This window comes from Temnothorax longispinosus, chromosome 3, assembly GCF_030848805.1.
Source record: "Temnothorax longispinosus isolate EJ_2023e chromosome 3, Tlon_JGU_v1, whole genome shotgun sequence".
NCBI classification, from domain to species: Eukaryota; Metazoa; Arthropoda; class Insecta; order Hymenoptera; family Formicidae; genus Temnothorax; species Temnothorax longispinosus.
The window spans coordinates 1827456-1851758 of NC_092360.1; the positions used below are offsets into that span (position 1 = coordinate 1827456).

At 38.2% G+C, this 24303-nt stretch overlaps 2 protein-coding genes across 2 annotated transcripts in view; one reads left to right on the forward strand and one right to left on the reverse strand.

Moving 5' to 3' along the window:
- The window catches only part of Smc1 (structural maintenance of chromosomes 1), a 37918-nt gene extending 33743 nt beyond the window's left edge, over positions 1 to 4175 (reverse strand). Inside the window, exon 1 of the mRNA XM_071772446.1 lies at positions 4057 to 4175. The gene's annotated coding sequence lies outside the window, so the exon portion shown is untranslated. The remainder of the gene's footprint in view (positions 1 to 4056) is intronic.
- The window catches only part of Zfh1 (Zn finger homeodomain 1), a 34914-nt gene continuing 12945 nt past the window's right edge, over positions 2335 to 24303 (forward strand). Inside the window, exons 1-2 of the mRNA XM_071772449.1 lie at positions 2335 to 5437; positions 23452 to 23780. Coding sequence (XP_071628550.1) covers positions 5404 to 5437; positions 23452 to 23780 — 363 coding nt within the window. The 5' untranslated portion in view covers positions 2335 to 5403. The remainder of the gene's footprint in view (positions 5438 to 23451; positions 23781 to 24303) is intronic.

Sequence of the window (24303 nt, forward strand, 5' to 3'; positions counted from 1 at the left end):
TCTTTGCAATACGAAATATATCTGCTCTCCTTTCTCAGAAAGTAAAATTCCAGGAAAAGAGTAGTAGGTATATAAATTTATTCCAAGAATAAATTGTTAATCGTTAAAATAAAAGTCAGTAGGTATTATGACTATTCTATAATATCAAAACAATATTTTTAGATTAAAATCATTGAAAATTATGTACGTATAAACTATCCTTGAAAATAATTACGAATATCATTATGATTAGCACCTGGATTTTAATGATCTTAAAATAAAAAATAATATCAAAATATATAAACGTCTTTATATTTCTAAAAAAATCTTACATGATCGATCTAAGAATCGATCATCGTTAGATCATCATCGATCTAAGAATTTATTTCAAATCTTTATCTTTAATTTATTTTTAAATATTAAATATAAAAACAAAATAGAATAATACGAAGTAAGGGAAAACCTGACCTGAATAGCGGGATAACACAAACAGAATGATAACAATTGATAAATATATTTTTACAACCGGGAAATTCCGGATAAAGTCCGGACATGCATCAGACAACCTCGTTGTCCGTGATTATATTGAAAAAACATATGTCATTAATATTTGGTCCTTAACTGTTACTATTTCCTCGAAAAGGAAGGAATAAGGATGAATTTTCGTAGATAGTGCGTCTACGCATTATGCACGCATCGAATAGGCGATTCTCGTGTACTTACTTCGCGGACGTATCGCCTCTGCTCCACAGCGGTGAAAAGTCAAGGAAATTAAACGCAGATAACCGAACCTTATCGCGCGCGCTATTTCTGCTACTTCTCCGTTCTCACCGCATAATTAACGTTCTGCGAGGTTCTGCGTTTAACTTCATTAAACGTACCACTGCTGCAGTGTGCATAGTTAGGAAAAATTATAACTTGCATTTTATGATACAATACGATATAGATACATATTGCAAGATCTAAATTGGTGATTAGATTTAATTAATTTTTTAATTTAATAAATTGTATTTTTTATTATTTAATATCGTTAAATTTCTAGATAATAATAGATATTTATTAATTCTTAATAATTAAAATGTTCTCATCGATTGAACTTTTTCTTAAAATTTAATTATTTATTTGTATATCTATACGGAAATTAAGTCTCTCTCAGGACTTAATTTTAAATTAGAGGAAGCTCGAAACTTTTTCTTTCATCTATAAACTCCATTCATCTATTAGTATTCTTTTCAAAGTTATATTATTTTAACTATAAGAAGCACTGTCCTACTTGCTAAAGAAATATTCTTCATCTCTTCTTAATTATCACTATTTTCATAACAATTTAACATTTTGCCGATCATAAAAGTGTGCTTGTAATTTTTCTTATCAACTTCAGCTCATAAAAAAACGTAGTACAGTGACTCCATTTTAAAAATAGTATCGTCGAAAGAAACATACATGTTAAATATCGAACAGTCGGTCCAAAACTTCGGTGTCAGACAGATTAAAGAAAGCAGTTCCTGTTCGCATTTATGATGAGCTTGCAGGTCAGACCATGTTATAATTCTTTTCTTTACTTCTTTCACCGTAATTCTTTACCTTATTTCGTTTACTATAATTCGTTTCCAAGATCTGCTAAGCGCACCATTTTCTCCGGAAACCAGTTTTCTTCCTCTACGAGAACCAGGTTTCGAGAAAGGGAAAGAGGAGGTCCATTTCCATCATGCTTCGAAGGAAATGGCCATTAGGCCATACCATACGCGTCTCCATATATAACGTGCGTATCCTTTCATTTACCAGATAAAGAATGGAGCAACAACGTCCGCGTGCCAGCTAAAGCCGAAGATACTATGGCTTCCGGTTAATGAGCGCGTCGTGATAAGAACTGCTTTTTTGTCGATATACGAGAACTACAGAACCTCGTGAATCTGACCTCCTTGATTTATGATCGATTCTACGTGCCGCAAACGTCCACGATCATCGTGAGAGACGTTTTATTATTTTATATTAATTGTGGGAGGTATTGTAAAACAACAATAAAGCAAATATATCGCAATAATAGTGAAGATACATTAAACTCAATATATTAAACTCTACTTGAATATAGTGAACAATCAGAGAGTTTATTTTGGGGGGAGTAATTTTATTCTAAAATGCTCACTATTAAACCAGAGTAATTTTAATATGTTTGCAGAATAAAAATAACTCCTTTTACACGACTTTGAAGCAACAGACGTAGATCTGGTAATTTATGAAAATTCTCTTTAGTTGACATGTATATTAATATATAAAATACGATTCTTTTCGGGTAAGGAATATTTCAAAATATTCCATTTGTAATTTAATTCTTATTATTCAGCACATTCTTTTCATAGAGCTCGAATATAGAATTCTTACGCACGTGAAAATACTTTTCAATTGTACTTAATTATACTTGTCTCAATATTCACTTTATATTTTACGTTGTACACGTATTTATTTAATTTTATTTATAGTGCAGGAAAATAAGCGCAATTGTACAAGATAGCGCAACGAAAACGAACGGATTTCGTTATTCGGTTAAATATAGTGTAAGCATTCTTAAATGCGTCACGTAAATTAGACATTCTTAGAACGACCGAAAACATTCTAAGCGCTCAAACAATGTGGAGTACACGTCATAATGTTTTTTTTACGACCTTTCGCTCGTGCCGCTTGACCAATGAAGCTGTGGAGCTGTGGAGCGCGGGGCACGCGCGGGCAGTCGCTACGCTCCTGCGCCTTGATTGCGGCCGACGCACACGCCGACGTTGACGCAGGGGAACGCGACGCAGGTAGGGGATGTGGCGACGGCACGGCACGGCGGACAAACGGATATATAGCACACGCACGAATCGCTCGAGGATAACATCTCTCGCTGTCCCAGGAGCGGCGGGCAGCAGCGCGGCAGAGGGGGGCCCGCGCGTCGGTGGTGGGCGACATGGGGCGAGCGAGAGGCGAGACGAGGGGACCGAGCGGCGGCACACCGTAGGCGGAGGATGCAGGGGAGCGATTTCATCGGCCGGTAGCTATACGAGGGGAGCGCGTGTAGGAAAGCGAGAGGAGTGGAGGGATATTCCAGCGTGTCCATCGTCGTTTATATCGCCGGAGGGGGCGAGAGGGAGAAAGGGAGATAGATAAAAGAGAGAGAGAAAGAGAGACCCGATCTCACGATGCCGGGAGAGGGGGCGGCTCGGCGCGCGTTGGAGGGGGAGAGGGTGGACGGCGAGCGGGCGACGGCGCGCGCGAGCGCAACGGAGATAGAGGGGGCGAGAAAGAGAAGAAGTATGGGGGCGGTGGCTGCTACGGCTACACGGCCGCCATCACCATCCGTGTCCCATCCTATAGTAAAACTCCAAAGCAGTCCCCGATCCGTCTCCGTGTGTGTTAGTTAGGGAATCGCGTTTTACCCGGTGCTTCTGGCTTCTCTACTCGGCGCGAGGCCGCTAGTAACGCACCGTAACCGTTTTCTGCCTCTGCCTCTCCGCCTTGTCGCCCTCTGCTCTGTTTTCTCTCTGCTATGTCTTGACACACCGTCCACCCGCCGCCCGCCATCCTCCTCTCACCTCTTCTCTCTTTCGCTTTTCCCGTTTTCTCGCGTTCCTTCCACCACGCTCTTTGACCCGTCTCGCATCCGTCTCGCGTCCCCTTTCCTTCCCCTTCCCCCCGCCCCCCTCTTACTCGCCGTGTGTGTCCGCGCGTGTATAGTCGCCCGCCGTCATTGTCCGTCTTCTCGCCCCGCGGGATCGCGATCGCGAGTGTGCTCTCCTTTTTTTTCCCTTTTTCTCCATATACGTCTCTCGGTGCGTGGCGCGAAGAGACGGTCGTCTCGTACGAAGAAGGTGTCGAAGGTAGAGGAGGAAGTGATGGAATAGGGGAGGGGAGAAGGTAAAAGACGCGGAGATGGAGGAGGAGAAGAAAGAAGAAGCGATACAAGAGGAGTGATCGAGAAAGGAGCGTGCAACATTCTCGCGCGCGACATTCCCGCGAAATATACCCGGAGGAGCACGGAGTAGCCTCTCCCTTTTCTCTCCTTTTCTCTCCCTCTTTCTCTCTCACTCTCTCTCGCTCTACCTTTCGTTTGTGTTTCTCGGTCCAGCTCACTCTCTTTCTCTCTCTCACCCTCTCTCCCTTTTCGGCGTTTCCGCGCGAGACACCCGCGCGCCGCGAGTGAAATGATTATTTACAAAGCGTAGCTGCGGCCAGCCGCGTCTCAACTGGTCTCAACCGTCCACCGTCTTCGACAACGACCACGGAAAAGTCACGAGGCGGCGCGGCGAGGAAGACGCGAGGGAGAGAAGAGCCCAGCGAGGGGGAAGAATGACGTGCCGCGGAAACCGGCCAGGTCTCCACGTTCCAGCGGGAGTCGATTCGCGCGGATCTCGGCTCACCTGAAATCCCCCGCGGGGAAAACTCGCCGAATATAAAGCGGGACCCACGTCCCGCCCATCCGCCTCTCTGTATCTGCGTCTCTTCTTCTCGCGCCGTGCGAGTCTTCCGTGCGTGAGGAGGTGTCCGAAACGGAGCGAACGCGAACGGTCCGGTCCGGTCCAGGCGGAGGCACCATCAGGCGCATATATATCTTCGACAATTGGAATTCTCCGTCCCCGTCGAGAAGCGGCTCTCCTCTCGCGCACAGCCTTCACCGTGGTTTCCTCCACGTTTCCGTGCCTCTCCCGCGCGCGCACGTCTCCGCGACGCGCCGATCAAGCTCTACGATCGTCGTAACCGCGGGATCAAGCGCGATCAGCGGCAGTGACGCGCGTGTTTCTTCGATGTCCGTCGGTGGTGCGTGGTCGAGCGGTAGTGCGCCGTTCCTTCACGCGGTCGTCGATCACGTCGCGTCGCGACGCCCAACGTCATCGCCAGAGTCATCGTCTACGGAGTCTACGACAGAGTAGCCGTGCCCGCGACGATGAGACGAGCGATTCGTCCTGTCGGTCTGTGTCTCGAACCGCGATAGATCGCACATCGCACGCACAGTCGCGCGGTGAGAGCGCGGTGATTAGAGCGGCCTGAAAGGGAGGATAGATGATCGGGTGACAAGGGAGCGCGATAAAACGGAGTGGATCCGCATGCGCGCGCGCGCGCGGGCCGCGACGAGGCTTCGCGACGAGGGCAGCGAGAGTTCAAGTTGAAAGTATACGCGTGAGAGGCGGAGACCCGCGGAGACCTGACAAGAGGGAAGAGCGAGGAAAATTTGCTGCAGCGATGTTGATGCGCCGCTGTGCCTTAGAACGCCGATGGACAACGAACTCGTCGTCGTGAGGCGAAAACCGAGCTGACGCCTCCCCACGCCGGAAAACGGAACCTGGCCGCGACGTCGAGGAGCCGAAGCCGGAGCTGGAGGAGGAGGAGGTGGAGGAAGAGGAGGAAGAGGAGCCGCCGGACGTAACCCTCGAGGCACCGGCTCCCGCGAATATGAGCATGACTCTCGTCCGAAATTCGTTCAAAGGTAAGCCCCGAATATGAAGGTTGCTTGACTCAACAGACAACAGAGTTTTCTTCTAATATAGAAAAAAAGCCGATAAAAATTGGGAAAATTTAGAGTATTTACGGAATACGCATTTGCCGTGGCAAGTGTTATTGGACACCTTTTGTCAAAATAAAATTATTTGTTTTTTTTTATTTACCTACTGCTTTGATTCTTTTGTCTTGTCAAACATTACTCTGTCACGTAATTAGAAGTCACTGCAATATTGATGAGTGTATTATATCCATTTGAGAAGATTTATGTTTTAGATGTTTAATAGATTTAATAGATTTATTATATAGATGACAGTTATTTTCTATATGCATCTCTTAACTAACAAGTTTACTTTAACAAACATATCGAAAAGAAATATATATATAATTTGTAGAGCTTTAGTTTTTTTAATATTTATTGAATATTAAATGAAACGAAATCTGGATTCTTTAAACGGGTTATGATACACACACATTTCATACTTTTTCACTAACATTTTTTAACTCTTCAATTGAACTTCTTATAAAATCGAGGCACACATGGAATGACAATCAGGATTGAATATGGAATTTGTCGATTATATGAATTGACTGCTCTCTCTCTCTCTCTCTCACACAAAGAGCATCCCTTTTAATTTTTAATATTAAATAATTAATCTTTAAATATTGGAACTCTATTAAAGTTCGTTTAAAATTGTATAAAAGATGTTTGCGATCCTAAAGCTTAATTTCTCAGTTATAGCTTTTAAATTTTAATTTAACCTTACGGCCAGGGACAGCGTAGCACACAACTAAGCGAATTGAGCATGGCATATGCGCGGGAGTGTCATTTTTTTGGGGAGTGCTTACACCGCGTATGTTGTATACAATGAAATTACGATATATTTTTTTTAATATTATAATTCCGAAATACACAAAATCGCGAATCATTGAACTATGCAGCATTATCGATGCAATTATGATCCGCAATTCTTTTATGTATTCCGAAATTCTTCGAAAAAAAGTATCTGAATCACCCAGTAACACCGAGCGTATATACATTGACATGTGTCTTGCGATTTTTGGGTCTTCTCTTCATTTCTTGACTAATTTGAGAGATCAAATTTAATATTTCTTTTAAATTTAACAAATATTTTAAACAAATAAGTATAATCATTGCGTAAAGATACATATGTATATTATAAGCAACATTTTTAAATTTATAATAATATTAGACAATTAATTTAGATATAAACATAGCAGAAAATACAATTTTTAGAAAAAATACGAATACTTATTTAGTTTGTTTTAAATAATTTTTTAGTTTGGATATTGATAGTCTTTCTTGCTTTCAAAGTATTATCAAAATTAATCTATTCTTTGTAATTAATAATAGGATGGGCTAAGCGAACTTAAAAAAAATTAGCAAAAAAATTCTGCTCATTTAAATACTCTTTTGTGTTGAAATTCGTAATCTTTTATAGAATAATAAGTAAACAATTTACGATAAAAGCAGAATACAGTATTAAATTATTCAGAATATATTAACCATTTTCTTTATATGTATATATAGGGCGTTGATTTAAATATTGCATGGAGAGACCGAATAGCTTAGTCGTCGTCTTTGTTTATGGCTTAGAAGCTGCTGTAATTTAAAAAGTGCATTAATTAAGGTACATATTAAACCTAAAAACGTATTCGATAAATGTGACGTATTGTGTTAACGAGAATAATCAATTTTTTTAAGTCTTATTTTGCGACTTGGTCATCAACCTCAAGTCAATCAGAAAGCCCGTGGATCTAAATGAACTCTGAAGTATATGAAAGTCTAAAACTCTAAACGTCTAAACGAAACGTGTCAAAGACACCTCGTACACAGAATTCGATTTTCGCGTAGGCGCGGATGCATAACTTCATCATTTGGTTTTCGTCTCGATGAGTCTCGGAAAATTCGCAGAACGCGTGCCGCTGCACGTGCGCGACCTATATCGCCTGCGTGATATAAGGCGGCATTTAATGGACGAGGCAGAGCATCTGCGATTGACTCCACTGTCGACTGTCCATCGTCTCCTGTTTCACGAAAATCGATACCGGGCCCAGCATCGTTCCTAGATAATAACTCCTATAAGGAAGTCATTTTATCTCGTGATCGTTCTTGTTTCTCACAATTTCACACAATTAAAGTACAAATTAAACCAGATAACAGTTCTTAATAAATAAAAATAAAAATTGAATAAAATTTTAATGACATAGTCTAAATCTACGAAGTGTTTTAATGTGTTTTGAAAAAAGAAAAACAAGATTATTGTATAATCATCAATAATTTTCTGTGGTCTTGATATTAAAGAAATTAAAATAAAATTATCTTAGATTATTATCTTTGATACTCTTTTTGATTTTTAAAATTTATTCTACTTTTTTCTCGCTTTTTTCAACGTACAGTGACTCACGAAACTGATTAAATCGTACCATTGTTACGAATTTCTTTTGAAAAATTCGTGAACATATATCTGTAGCAAGATTATATAGATATTTGTCTATTCATATATGCTATATTGATATTAAAAAACCGTTTTCGCCGATCACCTCCTTCCAATCAATTATAAATAATTGTATAGTATATTTAATCAGTTTCATGAGTCATATTTTATACATGAAATTATATAAATATATACCTACACTAAAAACATGCCGTGTTACATAGGTAGCAAGGAAAAGTGAGAAGATATGAGCCATTATTCTATTAGACTTTGACATAAGAAAATTTATTACGATTTGATTTGTTTATTTTGAAGGATTGGATTACGTTATTGCATGAAATGTTTCAAAAATTATAAGCCAAATTGAAATACAGAATTCGATATTGTCGACAGTTGTGTGTATAATACGGTTTTTTTTTTTTTAATTCCTAGATTGACTTATATTTGTGACATATAGTCCAATTTATTACCATTCCTTTCGCCTTGTACAAATGCATAGAAGATGCAAGATCCACCTTGGCCGATTTACCCATTAATGAGTCTTACTATTCTCGCGATATACGCGCATCATCAGTTTTAGACCTTGATAGGCCCATCACCACTCATCATTCATAAGTACGATTAGTCGCGTACCACTGATGATTATGCAGAAAAAAAAAGATATCGATTCCACGCCATTGAACGCTATAAAAAATACTGATATTTCTCACACATTGATGTACATACAAAATACAAACAACTTAGATAATTTAGAGAACCGCTGATAAAAGTGAAGAAATTATAAATGAGGTAATAATTAAATTTATAAATCGCATTTTCTACTCTTATTTTTTGCCGACATGATCTTCAATTATATTTTAATAAAAGCGTAAATCAGAGAATCTCCAGTATTTAATTTGTTAATTTTGCTCCAAACTAATTAATTTTGAATTTTAATTTTACTTGCAAATATACTACAAGTCGTCTTAATAAAATTCTTTAAAAATATATTTACAATCCAAAAGTTTTCTAAATTTAAAGAAATATACGAATATACGAAGGTACAAACAAAGGCCGACATCTCATTTCTTGAAAAGATTCTTCTCGTACGAAAGACTGTTCTTTTCTTAAAAGAAATCTTTAGTTTCTGTCTCTAGTGATGACAAAGTTGCAAAATACTGTTAAGTGATTTCTCAAATGGCTTGAGATTGTAGGAAGTTTCTAATATTCTTTACTGTATTTCAATCAGAAAATTCAATTAATCGTCTAATATCGTTACCTTTTACTCTGTTAAAAGAATTTTATCTTCTAACAAAGGCTGCTTCATTTTCTTTAAAGCTCTATATCTTTTGAAGAAAGAAGCGTAAAATGCAATTTTCAAAATGGCTAGAAATTGCAACTAAAAGAGAAACCTGATATTCCTCCGGAGAAATTCTGAAGGAAACTGGAAATTAAAAATATGTTTATGGTCAAATTAGATTCGATCTTAATCCAATACTTTTCATTGTGTAAAAAAATTCTTGTTTTTTTAATTCAAGAACAATTTATTTTTATTTGCAGTCTTTATTTGAAAGTAAATCTGTTGGACTGACTATAAAATTTAAATGGTAACTGGAAGAAAGACACATGCTATAATCTGGAAGAAAGATGCATTTAAAGTTTCTATAATATTGATTATATTGTGTAATACTTATTATATTGTTTCTATATCATTTATAATGTATGTACAATATTTATTATATTTTATGTGATATAATGTAACATTTTCAAAGAATGTGACTTTTATTTAAAAAAAAACCATAAATATATATATATAAATAACGTTTATACATACGGAAAGTTCATTTAATTGCCCCTTCATGCGTTTGAATAGGTTGCCTGGGAGGGAGGGGAGATTCGAGACCCTTTAAAATCCTCCTGCTGCGAGAAACAAACAAAGATAACAAACAAAGAGAAATAACAAAGAAATGTAGAAAAACACCTATGTATATATTTCCTAGATGATTCGAATTTCGACGATCGTGTCGATCTCGATCACCGAAGAGCGGCGCGAGGCACGTAACCCGAAACTCGCGGAAAGCCAAAAATCAACTCGGCGTCGTCGGCGTGCTCCCCGCGCGGCGCAGCAAACGCGAGTGGAGCCAGTCTGATATGGCGCGCGGGCGCGGATGTGTGACCGGTGATTACACACCGAGTCAGGTAGCAACGAAGTCGTGCCCCGTACGAAAATATTTAACTATTCCTAATATTGGCGCACGAAAATGCCGGCTTTTATTTTCGTCTCTACGGCTACAATAGCCAAACAAAAGTTGCGCGTGTATAGAAAAGCATATACGTTGTTTCTGTGACCATGCCTCACGCGGCTAAGTTTAGACAGTTTTCCGTAGACCGTTTTCGCGTTAAAAAATGCATTAAACGTAGCGAAATTTCCCATTAAATACGTAGGCATGGTGCCTATAACATTTCTGAGATATATATACTAAAGCAAAGAACTAACGAGAGGGAACTCTCTTTAAAAGAAGAAGAAGAAGAAGAGTATAAAGAAGCAATGCAAATAGGTAATAAAAGTTATATTTATTTCTCAAATAAGTCATTAAAGTTCAATAGATTAAAACCGAAGGGAACTAAATACGGTTAGTGAACCAAGCTAATTGTTATTGCTAAATTAAAATTGTCTGTGAATAAGTAATACTGCCTATATGACATTTTTCTGCAAATGGCTTCGATTATTCCGTATCATCATTTTGCAGGATTTGGACCAACAAGTTTTTTGACCACATATTAATTACAGATATTAATTACAGAGTTTCAATGTTCATTCAAGAAGTTACATGTATATCTCATTTTTGGCATAGTATTTTGTCTCTTCTGAAAACTTAATTAATTGTCACACATAGATTGACGGTATTATTTATTCAGTGCAGATGATAGTGTCTTCTAATAATAAATCTCACTAATATAATGTCAAACGTTTCGACTTGCTACGAGTCATCTTGAATACGCAGACAAAGAATAACTCGAAACATGGGTCGTGGGTGAATAAACTTTTTCTTTTCTTTTTTTTTACCTAAACGCGTCCACCTTTTTACCTAAATATCCACAAGATATACATATGAAATTTCTCTTTCGGTGTGGAATTAACCGTTTTTAGTTTCCAGTTTCTACTCACAATGCAATTTGACACTGCAGTCTTGGGGAATGACGACACAGTTCTAACTTTATTTCTCGAGACTTAATTAGCTTTTCCAACAAAATTGCTTTTTATCACATCAACAAGAAAATTATAAGCGTTGCACATATATCTCAAATTCCGTTCGTATTTACGTAATTAATAACGTCTTATATACGTTTCGAATTACCGCCGTTATTCTTTGTCCGCACACTGAAGATGATCTCATTACAGGTCGAAATGTTTGACATTATATATTGGTGATACTTATTTAGAGGACAATACATGTATATTTAGCAATAACAACAACTTGGTTCACTAGCCCAATTTACTTCCTTCGATATTTATTTCTATTATATTTCGTATTTCGAATAAATAAAAGTGTTTGTGCGATATTACGAAGATAATTACTAAGAATTAAAACTGTTATAAATTTACGGAGTTTAATTTTCGATGCAGATGAAACAGCTTTAAGTCTCATTGGGTTGCCATTGTTTCGATTTGATATAGAGATTATTTTCGCATGTTTATAACAACGAAAAATACAGTAAAATTTTGCGATCAAAATCAAGACAGAAGCGATAATTAACAAAGGAGCAATTAACCAGAGATAGCTGTCACATTCTGTGAAAAGTGCGATTGAACAGATTTCTTTGACATTAGGGCATTATACTTTACCGGCGCGTCTCTCAAAGGGAGAAGGCCGGAATTCGATGCTGTTTATGCAGCGCGTGCATCCACGTGCACGAGCGAGGAAGCGCATTGTTCTCGTGGAAAGATAATGTTCACCCCGTACTTCAGAGCGGGATGAATGAACCAGGCCTGGATATATCTGTATTTTTTTTGCGGCCTCTTGTACTCTTTTATCAATATATCGTATTGGTTCAATTCTTTCTATTTAATGCGCGTGAACAAACGCTATTTTAATTCCATATTTTTACAAGAAAACATCCTCCCTTTAAAAGAAAGTGACAAGCAACGCGAATTTTCACTGTGTGCATTTTATTTTTTGCGTGAAAAAGAAAATGAGATGTTTAATAACTTTTATTTTTAAAATCCAGAAATTTTAACATTGTACTTCTTTGCTTCGGAAACAGCATGAGCTTTTTTGACACAGTCTACGTAAGATAATACGACTCACGCGACTCCGAATAGATAAAATCGTGCCAGTCATTATCCGAGTTCAATTTTTCTCAGTAATAGAGAAACGCGTCAATATTTCTCTCGCGCAGAGATAACGATTTTCTTCGTATGTTTACGATTAACGAGCAGTGTAAACTGTTTTACCTATTTTCATAATATGCGTCTTGTTTTCTATATAGCAACTCGTTATCATCGGGCATTACAAGACGTTTGCATTAATCCCAGATAGCACATACGTCTTCAGGTCATTATCAGTACATCCAGGACGTCCTGAGGACGATTTGTGCTATCTGAGATGCGTTAATAGATCATTAATAGATCGTTAAATCAGATACTAATAATTTCCGAATTAATAACGAATGAAAAAGAAGATCCTTTCGTGAAGAGAGGCTATACAGAAAGGCGAATAGAGATAACAAAATTTTATATCTGTCATTTAATTGTAACTTAATTTAATTGTAATTTAATAAGGAAAAATATCCACAGTCCATAAATATATATTCTTTTAAATTACATATATACACACATACATAAAATGCTGATCGTATAATCATGCAAGTGTTCGCACATTGCAATTTATTTCAAAACTTTATAGGTATTGCATGATCATAGAGCAGTACGTAATAAAGATTATTTCGTCAACATAATTCAAGGGATTTTCATGCACATTTTCGAATGAAACGCACGTCAATGGAAATCTGTCTCTTTAGATATGTAGCAAGGTGTGCGATGCGTGTATGTGTGCTGTTGCGATTGCTGCTGTTAGCTCCAATGATTTTACTAGCATGTGCCAAATCGACTCTTGGTGAGAGCCAGTCGATTGGCATTAGAGACAACAACAGGACGATAGAATTCTAATTTTTTTAAGTTTCTTCGTCAAGATAATGTATATGCAAGTTATGAAACGTAATATAATACTCGAATGACGATCATTATTCTCATAAGTGAAGGAAAAACGGAATTCTCTGCGTCTGTCGTTAAAATCAAGGGCGCGATTTGCGGCGCGCCTCGTATACGCGTATAATCGTATAATCTCCCGCAAGACACGTGGCTCATTCTCGAACCCCCGCGCCATCTTGGCTTCTTCTCCTTCATTGATGTTATGATACTGGGCCGGGATCGCGTTCGGGCGATATTTTATTCCCTTCGTTCCACACGCGCACACATCCAGGACCGGTGCCTGCGTGTATGTCGGTGGTTGCTCAATAATTTTGATTGGTAGGACAAGCGCGCGGATTACCGTGCCGCACACCGCGCCGCGCGTTTATGGGAGCGCGTCGAAGTGGTTTTAACGTTCTGGAAGATGGCGGCGGCCGCCCGCGCCCTAGCAAGCTCAATGACCTCTCCGAGAAATCGTTTACTTAGCACCGTGCCGTAGTCGGCAGCGACGCACACGCGACCCAGGGACCTCGTTCGTTCGCCCATCCATATCTTCGGCGCCGTGCGAACGCGCCTTTACGGCTTAATCCACGTTGCCGGATGACGTAAGCGCGCGCGCGCCTCTATCCTCCCCGGCTCTTTAAGGCCCTGCCCACCGATCGTCTTTTTTATCGGCATTCCGTAGATATGGGCGGTCGTCAGAAAACCGGCTGCCATACTAGCCATCATAGAACCCATATATATAGAATTGTCTTCTTTATTTAATTATCTAAAAAGATTGTTGAACTTTTTACAGCGATTACATATTACTACATTATTATTTTATAAAATTATTTATAAAATGTACAAATCATATATCGCGGTAAAATAAGCAAATGAAGCGATATCTCTTTAAATATTTGTGTAGCGGTCAGCGTATAATTCCAATGATGTCATATATGCCATGCCACTGGAATGCGCATTTACACGAGTAACTGGAAGCTTACGCGTAATCGATGGCATCGAACCATAAATGTAATCAGCGTTAAAGTAAGAAACGGCGGAAATTGCGGTTTTCCGTGACGACGCACCAGACAAACCCGCAAGAAAGTATCTCGATACATTTGCGTATCGTGCAGTAATATGATAACGTGAACGACCACATTATTCAGGGAATCGAATGATTGTTACGCGATAATACGCGACTTATTCCGCGATACCGCTGATACGTGGAATCATTGCTATATATATAATACTTTTATCCTAACGCGCGTTTTGTAACGTACCCCTATCTTACGTGGAAACGACAAAAAATTATCAAGCTTATATAAAAACATTTAGTGATGGAATGGAATCTTCCAATATCGGTAACGAATTAATACATTGTTGACAAAAATAAGAAGAGATGATAGTGAAGAATTTAAAAGAACTACAAATGAGATCTCCCTTATCTCTTCGCACGCAATATCATAATGAAACAACTTTGTTTTATTAATTCATTTATAATTCTTAACAATTTGATAACGTAAATACTTACAAATTACCGCAATTTCTAAAAAAGTATTTCTACATCCGCTTTCTGATCTTAAATGTTATTGTTACGTTTTCCTCAGTAATTTACGCGCGAAATTTCAGGGACTTGTGCAGCAATCGCGTGTCACGAACTACCCACACTCTCGAGGAACAATTGATGCTGCTGTCTGCGGAGATGATAATCCCAGGAAATGTCGTCTTGCAAATTCGTCCGCGAATAGAATGTATGTACGCGCGCGCGTGTCTTTATGAGACTTCGTGAAATTAGGTTACGCGTCACGCGCTTCAATATAAAGGAAAAAAAAAGGAACGTATGATGGTCAATCAGTATTATTGTGGCGGTGGATAAATGTGACTCAGCGATATTTTTCAGTAAGCTAACCGATAGTCATCTTCAAGGTTTTATATCTCTATATATAGCGCATCTTGTACGTTTAATGTTATTATATAATGTTATTATTATATTAACATATAGGAAAAAAGATTTGATTTTTATGTCAATTTAAAAAAATCCACCCGGATAATTGAATCACCTGCAAGCTCTTCAAATGCTAAACAAATCTTTATTTTTTTAAGTATTTACGTTATCAAATTGTTAAGAATCATAAATGAATTAATAAAACGAAGTTGTTTCATGATTGCGTGCGAAGAGATAAGGAGATCTCATTTGTATATCTTTAAATTCTTCATTATCATCTCTTCTGATTTTTGTTAACAATTTTTATAGACTATTTTGTTGAAAGATATCTCAATGTTACATTTTTTTCCGTCGTAATTATCCTGCCGGATTGACGAAAGAAACAGCGCGACTGTTTCAGCAAAGAAAGGAGTAGGAAGCTTGAAACAATTTATTTCAGATCAAATTCCACAATTCTCAAAGCTCTGCATTTGTCATCACATGGGATTTTATGCCTGGTGATATTGACGCATAAATATTATTTAATTTAGTCCAGATGCATGTGTATTTCGACGTCGTTACGCAATGCGGCGCTGCGACGTACACAAAAGGTGGCTCTATATTAATCTCGTCCTTTTTGTCACGCGATTCAACAATAACGCACGGCCCGGCATCGCGTCGCCGCGCGCGCCGCGCGCCGTGTGTGAGCGCTCTCCCGAGTCCCGAGTATCCGAGATTGCACGGTATTGCTCGCAATTTGCTATACGCCGGTTTCCACATTCCGCTGACGTCATTTGTGGCGCGTCTCTTCCTCCCGAGGACAGACAGTTCGCGGGAAGGCTTCGCTTCGCCTTCGCGCTCGCACACTCGCGGCGAATCGCGCGCTCGCGTTTAACGCTCGCGGCGAAGTTAACCCTTGCCCTATGCAGGGGAAGCGCGAAGATGGCGAAATTGCGTCGAGTATTACGTCATGGCTCGCAAAAGTGTTTACCTTCCATAAAGTGTTTGCTTCGTAATAAGGTATCGGCCAAGTACTTCGCGATATCGTAACGCGCCGCGCACTCCTGCAGCCTCATATTCGTTATTCGATGCGAGCTCGAGTTCTTCAATTCACCATTAATTTTCATCTCAAATTTAGAGAATAATTTTTTTACGATTACTCAATTTTCTTCGTATTACGAAATTTACATTATCGTTTCTCGTACTCGATAACACTTGATACAACGTTAACGATTACTGAATTCGGAACACGCTATCACAAAAAGTTTCCATTTCCATAACAAAGGGCAAGCCTCTCGTCATTTTTTACGTAAGAAGGAGAACACAGATGAATTGCGAAACGTTCGTGTCGTTTCGGAATGCTCGGTATCGCGTTTCGTTACGCTGGGCGCGCAATTAAAAGCATAAGCGACATAGCTCCACCACCGCGACGGCGAGCTTCATGGATCGCGTACATAGGAAGGCAAGAAAGGTCACGGCTCTGACCCGTTTCGACGTCTCTTATCGGCCTCACGGCGAGCAAAGTTCGTCTTCGTGGAAGCCGTGAGCGTGCTCTCCGGACGCAATCCGGAGAGATACAGCCAACTTCCCGTTTGCCTCGTAGCTTTTGATTAACGCTTGAAAACGACCGCTAGCATGTTTTTATACGCTTAAAATGCGTTTTCTCTAATAAAAAAAATTACATCGTCGTATATTTATTTCTCTATCAATTCAGGTTTTGATTTTCGAAGCTTAAAAATAATGACGCGTGATAATTGATGTACTTTAAAATACTAATATATAAAAATCAATCATTTAGATTATAGGATGCAAGAGCATGTTTGTGTGTGTGTGTGTGTGTGTGTGTGTGTGTGTGTATGCGTATGTGTCATAGATAACAGATAGTTAGGTCTAGATTTAAGTTTTTTACGTTAAATTTTTTTGTATGTTCTATATGGATGTCATATGTAGGTATATAAAAAACGGAGTCTTTTGTAACTAACTCCAAGGGGTCGAATAAAATTAATCTCTGTCTAAAAGAATTAAAAATAAATAATATATATTATTAAAATGATAAAATTATTGAGTAACTAGGTCCAATATTTATAATAACTTAAGTTTATAACAATAACTAATTATGATAAACATAATAAGTGCCCATTTTTATTTTAAAAAGAATAATAAAATATTATTTTTTAAATAACGATTACTAATATTATTAAAATACATGTTAATAATATTGTTATTAAAAAATATTTTGCTATTTGTGAAAGTTTAGTTAACAATTTTTACAAAACCGAAACAGATGTAGATTCGGTGACAGAACCGCTTAGTGCAGTTAGTCTAGCCCTTAATTAAACGGTACGTTCAAGAAGATTGTCTTGCGTCTGTATTTAGGAGCTCGCATAGCGTTGCCGAGTGTCGTTTCCGATTTCGCAAAGTTACCGTGTAACAGCATATTAATTACGGCAGCGCGCAAACTTACGCGCATTGACTTACGTCTATAGCATTTTCGCATCAGCAAATGCCGCGTGTGCGCGCGTGTATCCACCCATCTACCTACGCGAGATTAATGTGCCATGCCTGGTGTGAGATTCGCACCGCGCACGATCGCCGCGAGCATTATAGCTACGAGAAATTCTGCGCATTTGCAGACGTTTCTGTACATAGCTTGCACGCCCAACCGCTTCTCCGACACTCTCTTAATCCGAATCTGTCCGAGTATTACATATTCTATATATTATATATTACATGTTACTAGAATATAATAATATAATAAAAGATAAATATATATAAATACAGTTTCCATAAGAATACATTTTAGCTTTTTTGAATAGATAAAAGTAATATAATAAAAAATCTAAAAGACAATAAACAGAAATTTGTCATATTTATAGCTGAAATCGTCAATTTCGAGATGGTATTGACATACAAATTAATGCAGATTACGGATTTAATGCTTTTATATGAACAATTAATTTTTTAATTTTGAAATTTTTTAATTAAAAATACATGTTATAAAATTCAAGGACTTCATTTATTGAAATATTTTAAAATAAATTTTGTGTGTGTGTGTGTGTGTGTGTGTGTGTGTGTGTGTGTTTGTTCCTTTTAACAAAGTTTGAAAAATGTCCTTATTTGAAGAAGAAAATTATTTAAAAGTTTTCTTCCTCTCTTCTTCCCTCTCCCTCTCGGTTTAATCGTTTGCACACACGCGACGTAAAAGATTTTACATCACACGTGCGTGGAAAGTGGCACATTACGCGCGTGACACGCGCGTAATGGGCCACTTTCCACGCACTTGTAATATAAAATAGGGTGTTAACACGTGTGTTAAGTTAAAAATTGGACGTGCGGGTGATCGCCGTCCACTCCGCACGTCCAATTTCCAACTTACAGCACTTGTTACACAAATATCTATTAATTCATAGTAATTAAATATTAATTCGTTACGAGTTCAATTCGTGGACGTGGCTGCTAATATATAAATCGTTAAACGCACCGCAATCAGCCCGACGCGACGTCGACATCAGTATCGGATTAGCACGTATACGATTATCGGTGGGACATCGTACGTCGAGCAGGAGGGACATTTTAATCCGATCACACCGACAATAGGTTTGTCGAAAATTCAAACGGCCATGTAAAAATACACTTTCTCCTATTTTGTGTATACCTACCCTGCATGCTCTTCACTTCGCGTCACGTTTTTTTAACAATCATTCTTTTGACACACCTTTGTACATGAATAATGTTACTCCCCGATTGACACGCTCCCTCCCCGTCGTCACGGCTTCTTTTTCTATCGCATATGCATAACATGTGTGTGCCATTCAAGTTAAGGACACGTCAACGATGTGATGCAAATGGTGGCTAGGAATAACGCGAATATTCATTTCTATCCGCGATTACGAAAATTCAGTCTTTCTATTTATGTTTTATCCTATTTATGTGCGTGATCAATGATCGGCTAATCACGGTTGTTGGGTTCGAAAACATAAAAAATTGCAACTGATACAATTAAGTGATTACAGATGTGGAAAATTTCTCAAAAGATCCAAGGTTTTGTTAGACGGGCTCGTACCTGAACGATGTTCTTCATTCCGTGTACGAATCGCATGAGTGTGGATGTGCTGCGAATACACTGCTATCGATTCATAGAGTTTTAAGACAGAATCTTCAGGATTACTTGTGAATTATAATATTCTATATGTTTATTGTAGGAGGTAATGTGTGTGTGTATGTGTGTGTTAATGTTTCATTATTGACATTTACGATATAATACGTTCTGCGAATCTTTATTTTTGAAAGATCTATGAACCACAAATTAAATAGACATATATATTTGTCTTTATATTATAAAGCATTATTCTATAATATTTCTCGTTCAAAATTACTTCGAATGTATCAAACGATTCTCAACGATATCAAAAGTGCTGATATCAATGGCAGCAAGAGGATCATTCTTCGAGAATCGTTCTGGACCGACCTCAGCAAACACCAAGTAAGATGTAACTTTTACCTACATGTTAATTGTAAATTTCCTATACTCAACAATTAAGAATGACTCACATGTGTTATATTACATTTACATTGTTGAGTAGGAAATTAAGGTAAATGTATACCAATGCCTGTGGACAGTCAGTGGACATGTACCTGTGTCTGGACACCTTTATCATTTTAGTTTAATTATTTAAATATTAAGTATAACGCGAATTAAAATCCAAGATGAAAATATTTTTCTTGTATTTTGACACTTTAGTTATAGTATCGAAACGTTAATTTGCGTTTATACTTATATTTAAGGACTAAAATGACAAAGACATGGGTTCGTGTCCTCTGACTGTTAAGGCATTGATACCTTATACAACTAACATATAAGTTACATGTTACTTAGTGTTTACTGGGACTGCTCTACCTTCAATTTCGAGATATTCGTTTCCGTCGAAAAATTCCTTGATTTAATCGGCATTGTTTTTTTCTTTTCTCTTTACCACCAGAAATCGACACGTCATCGCCGTTCGATCAACAACGTGGTTGAGCGTCGCATCGGTGGATATGTAGAGATGCATTTAGACGCATTCCCGTATATATGTACCTAATAGCGCGGCGCCGCGAAACATTTGGCAGCGCTCATCGCGTATTTCTTTCTCTTGCATTTTGGCGTTACGCCCTATCTCTACGCGATTCGATTGTGTCTATCGCGCACGCGTCTCTTTTTCCAGGCGGACGTACATATACGCATTCCACACATGCGTGTGCACACACCGATGCACGTGCGTCACGCCGGGGATTATGCGACTGACGCGACGACCCGGCCATTGCGTATTGGCAATTGGCGAAGGTAGTCACGATTAACTCCGCGCATCGCACGTGTAAACCGATACTCGCCGCCAGATACGCGTAGCTGATTGATCGCCGCCAATCTTGCACGTGCGGTCCAACTCGGAGAATCCCGAATAGCCGGCTTCGCTGTCTCGCTTCGAGCACGCAGCATCCCATAGTGGGGTAGGACATTAATATCTCGATGACAAAGAGACACGCGATCTAAATATGATCTACAATTTTACGAATATATCTATAGCCAGTTATATGTAAATATAATTCGTTTTAATACGTACATATATGTTTTTTTTTTATATTAAGTTATTAAACGTTTAATGAAGTTTTGAAAGAATGAGATTTTTCAATTATTACTACGTTTACGCGAGTGTTACTTCTATAGTAACTTACGATAATTCACTTGTTTACGCGGAGTAAATTATCATAAGTTACTACAAAATCCCGTTTACGCGAAGGAAAATCCCGTTTATACGCGAAAGAATTATCGTACTTAAGTTACTACAGAAGTAACGCTCGTGTAAACGTAGTATATGCATTAGACATTTGATTGTATTGTTAACCACTTAATTTCTCAAACATAATTGGCTAAGAATTTACGACTATGAAACGTGAAATTATGTGATCGGGATATAATCTTTTCAATTAGATATTTGATCATGTCATTAGACACTTAACTCGACATGAATATAAATTTAAATAGTGAGACGTTTTAAGGATTGATTACGCCACGCGGAATATATCGTCAATGATGAGTAAACAATACCGCCTATTGCTATGTTTACGCGAGCGTTACTTCTGTAGTAATTATAGTAATTATGATAATTCCTCCGCGTAAACGGGGTTTTGTAGTGACTGACGATAATTCACTGCACAGAGTGTAAACGAGTGAATTATCGTAAGACAGAAATAACGCTCGCGTAAACGTAGTATATGTGACGATTAGTAAAGTTTTCAGGAGAGACAAAAATCTATAAATAATATGTTTTCATGAAACTTGTTGACCCAAATCCTGTAGAATGATTATACGGAGCTAATTAAGTCAAAAAGGGTATTTGCATAAAAATGTCACATAGTCGGTATTGTTTATTCACAGACGGTATTGTGTCTGCATGAGATTGCGTGCCAAAAACGAGATGCCTGATTCTGTTCTACAATTCTTAGTTCTCTATTGTCAAATCGTAAAATATACGCAAGATCTTATTTATCTTCATTTCGTGTAAATAATGATCCGCATGTATTAACATCGTGTTATCAAAAGATATTTCAGAGAACCATGCACAGACTTTTATATAGATCACCTGGATTGCTAACATTTATGGAAATTCGGTCGAAAAACTGATGCTAAATGAAAATAGCAGTGGCAATCATATTTTGAATATAATCTTCTATTTATTAGATATCGTCAGATATTAATCAAGCTATTTAAATTATATCTGACGTATAGCGCGCTTACCGAAATAAATTTAGTAAAACTTCTATGTCTAATTTGCAAGCTTTTATTTCAAGTTGAAAAATTAACATACTTAATGAAATAACGTTAAGATAGACACATGGAGGTATACATAAATACACATATAGGATGTTGAGAAAGGTTTAGCGTTTTAAGAACGTATTTTTTACTACTTTTGTGCATTTGCTTTGCTATATACGTTTCTCGAATTCTTTTTTTTTTTTATATCTTGTATACGCACGTCGTTTCTTATCTTTTCGAAAAATGACACGGTTTGATTTACCTGTGTATCACGTTCAAAAATGCTCGATCCAGGTATTTTATATAGAAGTGATCGGAATCACACAAGCATATTATAACTAGAGGATGTATATTTTAATGCGATAAAGATGGTAACAATGTCGATTGGATTTCAATATTACATAGAGGGTTGTCTTTGTCTCTCTGTGGCATCAAAATCTGAACTCAGCGTAGTTCCATGCGCGTTTCAATCCCTGATTAAAACTGAATGGAACGTGCCAGATTTTCATCTCGCAATATACCGTTTATTCGCGGTACTCGCATCGCAAAATGCAAACTGAATAAATCGAGTTTTATCCGGTAATTAAGGATAAAACTCAAAATAAGCTCAATGTATAATTTCGAAGAAATGCGAAAATGCATTTTACACTAGCTGCTTCCGTTGTACGAGTAAACACAGAGAAATCGTTTTATATCTATTTGCTCGTGCAACATCCTGTGTTTATCAATCGATAACTGAATTCTCACTGAAATTATATTATTTATCTGTATTATTCTTACAAAATTCGCGTTATCAAGCACGTTTTTTTTCGTACGCGTCAAAACGATATTGATTAAAGAATCCAGTGCAACGGTAGACAACTCTTTTCAGGAGAACGAAAATATCAAGTATAAATTTGAAAAAATCAAGGTAGGATTGATTTCATCAAACTCTGAATACAAAAATTCTTCGATTCTCGATAGGGAAATGGCGATTTCGAAAATGGAGAAATCGATTATAGAATAACTATTTGAAAACAAATTATATATCACAGTTAGAAAATTTGTGTATAGGTACTTTTGTGAAAAGTCTGCTGGTTAAAGTTTTTGTATTAAATAATCAACATATTCATGTGTAAATTTAACACATGTCTACTATGTTAACTAAACTTAACAAATATAAAATGTAAAATTATTAAAATAATTTACAAAATATGTTAAAGTAATACAATTTGTACGTATTTATTAAATGTGTACGTATTTTATAAAATCAACATTCTGTTTGAGTTGTTACATTTGTAAAATGTAAAAAGAACATTTCTTATGTGTTAATTTCATCATAAACGTTATGTTATAATTGTACACCCAATTAACTTCAAATTACATTTCTTTTTTGTTGAAATATTAACATAAAGAGAGAGAGAGTATTAGTGTTACCATTTAACGCATCTATATATTCTATATTATGTTAAATTATAACACAAAAATTTGAGTGGGCCGTTTGGGACATGTGTGATTTATGTTAAATTTAATACAAGTTTTCCAACTGTGTATGTATACACGCTGCAGGATGATGGTGCCGGCAAGGCTTAAACGCGTGATTCGAGATTCGATCCGTGTATTTCGCGCGATGGCGCGCTGCCGAGAGCCGAGGCGAAATATAAAAACCGTGCCACGTGTGCGCGTGTTACAGGCTGTAGCGAGGACGACGCAGGTGTCGTGGATACGGAGGTGGGCGGAGGTTGCGCGGGTGGAGCGCCAACCGCAGGAGGTGGAAGTGTTGCCGGCGATGGAGGTGGTGGTGGTGGTGGCAGCGGCGGTACGCGCGGGGGGCTGGGTGGTGGCGGCGACAGCGAGGGCGGATCATCCGCGAAGCAGCAGCAGCAGCAGGGTGGCGAAAGGTGCCCTCAGTGCGGCATCCCCTGTCGGGACGTCCGTGTCCTGCAGCTTCACCTCGAGGACACGCACAAAACGTCCTGTACCATCGACAAGCACGATCTCAACGCCCAGTTCTCCCAAGTGGTGAGTGATCACGATGACCCGTCAAGGACACGCACTCCGCACGGGGGAGGGCCCCCCTTGTTCGCCCCCTCTTCCTCCCCCCGTGTCCCCGCGCGCGGACTTATCGATTATATCCCCGCAAAAGCGGCAGTCAGCTTTTCGGTGAGATGCGCCCGTTTTCGTCCTTCGTCGCACGCGATTTTTAGGGAGGAAGGGGGTACGAGTGCCCGTAGGGTGGTGGTAGGTTATCGTATCTTATTTTCTAAATTTTTTAATATTATTTTCTAAATTACTTTTTAAGCAGATGGTGTGGTAGGAATATAGATGAACAACGCGTAAAGTTATATAAGTGGCGGTGTAAGGTGCGCGAAGGAGTGTTTAGTTTTCAAGCTGTAGTAGTTACACAAAGTAAATAAATAGGTAAACAAAAATAAATTTCTATGGATAGTTAACTTTATGCCACTTATTGCATAATTCAAGTGATATAAACATAAATGTGTGATATTTAATCTTACGATACTTTTGGTGACGATCACAACACATG